At 43.9% G+C, this 4,421-nt stretch overlaps 1 protein-coding gene across 1 annotated transcript; it reads right to left on the bottom strand.

The window, feature by feature from the left end:
* Positions 1-2,549: 2,549 nt before the first annotated feature.
* On the bottom strand, positions 2,550-4,131 carry pou4f1 (POU class 4 homeobox 1; the record flags this gene model as incomplete). The annotated part of the gene is made up of 2 exons (XM_083997196.1): positions 2,550-3,563; positions 4,009-4,131. The coding sequence occupies 2 exons, from the start codon at positions 4,129-4,131 to the stop codon at positions 2,550-2,552; spliced, it is 1,137 nt and encodes a 378-aa protein (XP_083853322.1).
* Positions 4,132-4,421: the final 290 nt, after the last annotated feature.

The raw sequence follows: 4,421 nt of genomic DNA, 5'->3' as shown, positions 1-4,421 counted from the left end.
AGCTCCTTCAGCCTGTTCCCCCTCTCAGCCCCGCTCTGACTGTCTGGAAATATTGCATTTTATATCAGCACACCCTGATTAATATTACATCAGCTGCTGCATTTAAAAATTCATATATTTTTTTCTATAAATGCGGTGGAAAGTGAGCAAAAAAAAGAAACAAAACCCTGGAAATAAAGAGTGAACAGAAATATCTGGAGGAGATGGAGGAGCAGGAAGTCGCTGTCTCCGGTTTAAATAAACTAAAAAAAAAAACACTTTTCTTCTTTTCTTTAATTTCCTGTCTCTCTTCGTCCCTCCATCTTTTCTCTCCATCCTTTTCTCTCTGTTTTAATGGCGCTGCTCTGTTTTTTCCTGAAACTTCATTAAACGTTAATTATTCTGTCAAACAGTAAAAATCTGAAACTTCTTTAGTTTAGTGTAAATAAATGTGCAAACATTCAAATAAATAGGCCACTAAAACACAACAGACCAATTACATATAATGATAAATAATAGGCCTATGTGATTTTTGTAATTCCATAATTAGCCTATTCTGTTTTATTCTCTTGTAAAGTATAAAAAAAACCTCTTTTATTCTTCTACTACTATTATTACTATTGTTATTGTTATTATTATGCTCCTTTTTATATTAAAATCCAAATATATAAATTAAGATTTAAAGAACAAGAGTCAAAATCCCGACAGTCCTGGTTTGAAATTGCGTTTAAATCTGCAGAAATTAGACAAACTTTAAAAACAGTGACGTGTTGAGCGTCTGATCTTATTAGTGGAAATCCAGGAGAAAATGTTAAAAACAAAAAATAAATAGAACAAAACAAATAAATGAAATAAAATAAAATAAAAAATACAACAATTTTCATTGACAGAAAAAAAATTGAAATGAAATAAGGTCAGTTTTGTCCACAATAAAACCATTACAGCACCGTTTAACATTCACACCTGCACGGGGAGGACGAAGATGATGATGATAATGACGATGATGATGATGCTGTGGAGTTCGGGGGCCAATCACAGGCACAGAAAAAAAAATCAAAGTTTTCTTTCTTCAGTTTATTAGAAGATTTGCTGGAACACACCTCCCTGTTGGATTTGGCTTACAGGATGAACAGTACCAATGAAAGGAAAGAGGACAACAGAGGAGAGTGTGAGGTGGTGAGGAGAGAGGGAAGGAAAGGAGGAAGGAGAGAAGGAAAGGAGGGAGGAAGGAGACACTGGGACATTTTCAATGATGCACATGTCGCCGCCAGTTTGTAAAGTTGTAAACATACTTGTGCACAAAGTAAAATATTAGTTACACAACGTTTTTTTTTTTTCCTCTTTTCTCTTCCCGTAACAATTAAACACGACAAACAACGTGGTGGTCTCAATGTGAAAACAGGCATTTAACAGTGACTTACACCATCCACACAGAAAGGTCTGTCAGTCAGTCAGTCAGTACACAGCTGCTTTTACAATGCATAGAGTGGTGAACTTCACACTGCAAACTCAAAACACATGACAGCAGCTTGTTGGGTCGTTGTTGCTGCAGAACCAGACTTTTTTCTCTTCTGACTCTGCATGAACTTTTTGTTTAGTTTTGTCCTCTTGATGCCAATAAAGAGAGGATTAATCCATCAGACATGAGCTCACCTCTGATACCAGTGATAAAGTGAAGTCTGTATAGACTATATATACAAAAAAAAACAAAAAAACATTTCGACATAATAACTGATCTATAAACCTAAAGGGTTTTTTTGTCAGTGTGTATGTGTGTGTGCAAATTTGTTTTAAATAAATATATCTATAGATGTGACAGCCTGGAAAAGGCTAAACAAATTACTGCCCGTGAAGTCGGATTCATGCAGGCTCCCCCTAAACATCATCATTATCATTATTATTATAATTATTATGATTATTTTTTATTTTCTTTCGTTAGCCATAAAAGTTTGCAACTAAATTTGAGTTCATATAGCAGCCTCCAAAGAAGGAAGAAGAAAAGGAACAGATGAATAAATGAACAGTCATGATGAATTATTTCTACACCAACGACAACGACAAAAACTGAAAAGCAAAAAGAACAAAACAAAAAACAAAAAAAAACACAGTTCAACAATCAATGAGGTAATTGGTAAAAATGGCTATACTTCAAATAATATAGGCCTATTATAGGAGGAAAATAACTCGCTATAGTATCAAGCAAATTACCTCTTTTCCACATGTTTTCAAAGGCAATGTCGACGTCGCTAAACTTTTCCCTCCTCCTCCTCCTCCTCGGAAACAAACTGAGAGAAGTTTTAGTGTAATCTGTTATTTGCATACTTCACATTCACCGATAACGTGAAAAGAAACAAAGATATTATCATGAAGCCTGGTCACATGGGGAATCTTTAACGCGCCCATTTGTGCACCAACGTGGAAAAAACCGCTGGAGACAAAAGACTGAAAATGTTTTTGTTTTAAATGTCCTTGGTCCCCAGATTCAGTCCAATCACAACTTTATTTTGTTTTTTCCCCCGTTGTTAGTTATAGTCTGTTTGTGTTTGTGTTTTTTTTCTTTTCTTTGCTCATCAGTGAGCTGCGGAAAATTTCAACCTCTTCTGCTTCTGTCTTTGGTTACAAAACCACACTCGCACCACGTTTTTTTTCAGGTCCAACTTTTCCGCGATAGCTGCTATTTTCTCGGAGGACGGTCGAGGCTGGACGGCGAAGTACGCCTCCAAAGACCTCTTCTCCGGCGCGGCTATCGACGTCCTCTTGCGTTTCTTTTCCCCTCCGTTGAAAATGTCCGGTTTGCTCAGTTTCTCCCTCTGGGCCCCCTCGGCCTCCTCCAGCCAGGCCTGCAGGATGGGTTTGAGCGCGATCATGTTGTTGTGCGACAGCGTCAACGACTCGAATCGACAAATTGTACTTTGGCTCAGCGAGCCCACGCCGGGGATTTTGAGGTTAGCCAGCGCGCCCCCCACGTCCGCCTGCGTCACCCCCAGCTTGATCCTCCGCTGCTTGAAGCGCTCGGCGAAAGCCTCCAGCTCCCGTGGGTCCGTATCCGAGTCGTTGATGGAGGGAAGCCCGGTGTTAGAGAGCCCCACGCCGCCTTGACTCCCCCCGTGATGGTGGCCCGGTAAGAGCCCGTGGTGCGTAAGAGGCGAGTTCATGCTCATCGCCTGGTGGGACAGGTGGTGGCTCAAGCCGTGCATGTGCGAGTGCGAGTGCGGGTGTCCTCCTCCTCCACCTCCACCTCCTCCTCCACCTCCTCCACCTCCGCCGCCGCCGGTCCCGTCGTGCGCGCTGGACATGAGCGCCAGAGAGGACGGAGAGCCGACCAGGTGGTCCATGATGTCCGGCGGCTCCAGGTTCTGGTGGTGGTGGTGGTGATGGTGGTGGTGGTGGTGGGCCAGCGGCACCGTGGAGTTGGAGGAGCACGGCACGGGCACGGGCACGGGCACGGTGCTCATCGTGTGGTAGGTGGCGTCCGGCTTGAACGGGTGCGTCTTGCCCTGGGACACGGCGATGTCCACGGCCGCCAGAGCCTCGGCGCGGGCCAGCAGCGTCTCATCCAGGCTGGCGAAGATGTTGCTCTGCAGCTGCGAGAGGAGAGAGGGGAGAGAGGGGTGAGAAAATGAAAAAAAAGACATGGTGGAAAAGAAGAAAGGCAGAAAAAAAGAGAAAAACATAAATAAATGTATCTGTCAGTCGGGACTTTTGGCAACACATAACACAGCCGGAGTATTCCTTCAGAAGCGCGGCAAGTCATAAAAATTAATACAAAAACAGTAAAGCCATGCAGGCTTTGCGTGAGCAATGCTTTCAAGAAGATCACAGACTCTCCGAGTGATTGCCGTGGAATACATGAAAAAAACATTAAGTGAAGTGCGCGTCTTGGCTGAATGTGCCTTGGAGCAGCAGCCCTGGTTATTACGCACAGACAGCTCAGCGCTACATGCAGCCTAGAAGCACGAAAAAAAGGACACAAAGTGGAAGTTTTTCTTTTTTTGTTGTTTGCTTTTTTTTGGGGTGGGTTCGTTTTACCTGTGGAGTTTGTAGACAGGCTCTCCTTATAGCTTCCGAGCTGGAGTGCAGGGTGGTGTACTTGTGCTCGGGTAAGGAGGGATGCATGGCGAAGTGCGGCTGTTTGCTGTTCATGGACATCATCTTGGCGAGCTTCTCCAATTAAAGTGCACGGGGAAAAAAAGAAGAAGAAGGAGAAGGAGAAGGAGGAGAGGGGGAGAGACGGCTACCCGAGCTGGAAAGCAGTCATAGATACACAGTGATCCTTCGCCTCTCCAGCAGCAGTAATGATGCGCGGTGCAGTTCGCTGTGTAGTGCGCCGAGTGCAGCCTTGAGCCCGGAGATCACAGAGATGCCTGCAGTCTCTCAGACGCACTTATCTGTCTACTGTTTCCCACTGCTGGGGGATGAGAGAGGCTCTTACACCTGAGCGC

Source organism: Trachurus trachurus (genome assembly GCF_905171665.1).
Source record: "Trachurus trachurus genome assembly, chromosome: 3".
Classification (NCBI taxonomy): domain Eukaryota; kingdom Metazoa; phylum Chordata; class Actinopteri; order Carangiformes; family Carangidae; genus Trachurus; species Trachurus trachurus.
Note: the sequence above shows the minus strand (reverse complement) of the source record. Positions and strands in the feature narration are given on the sequence as shown.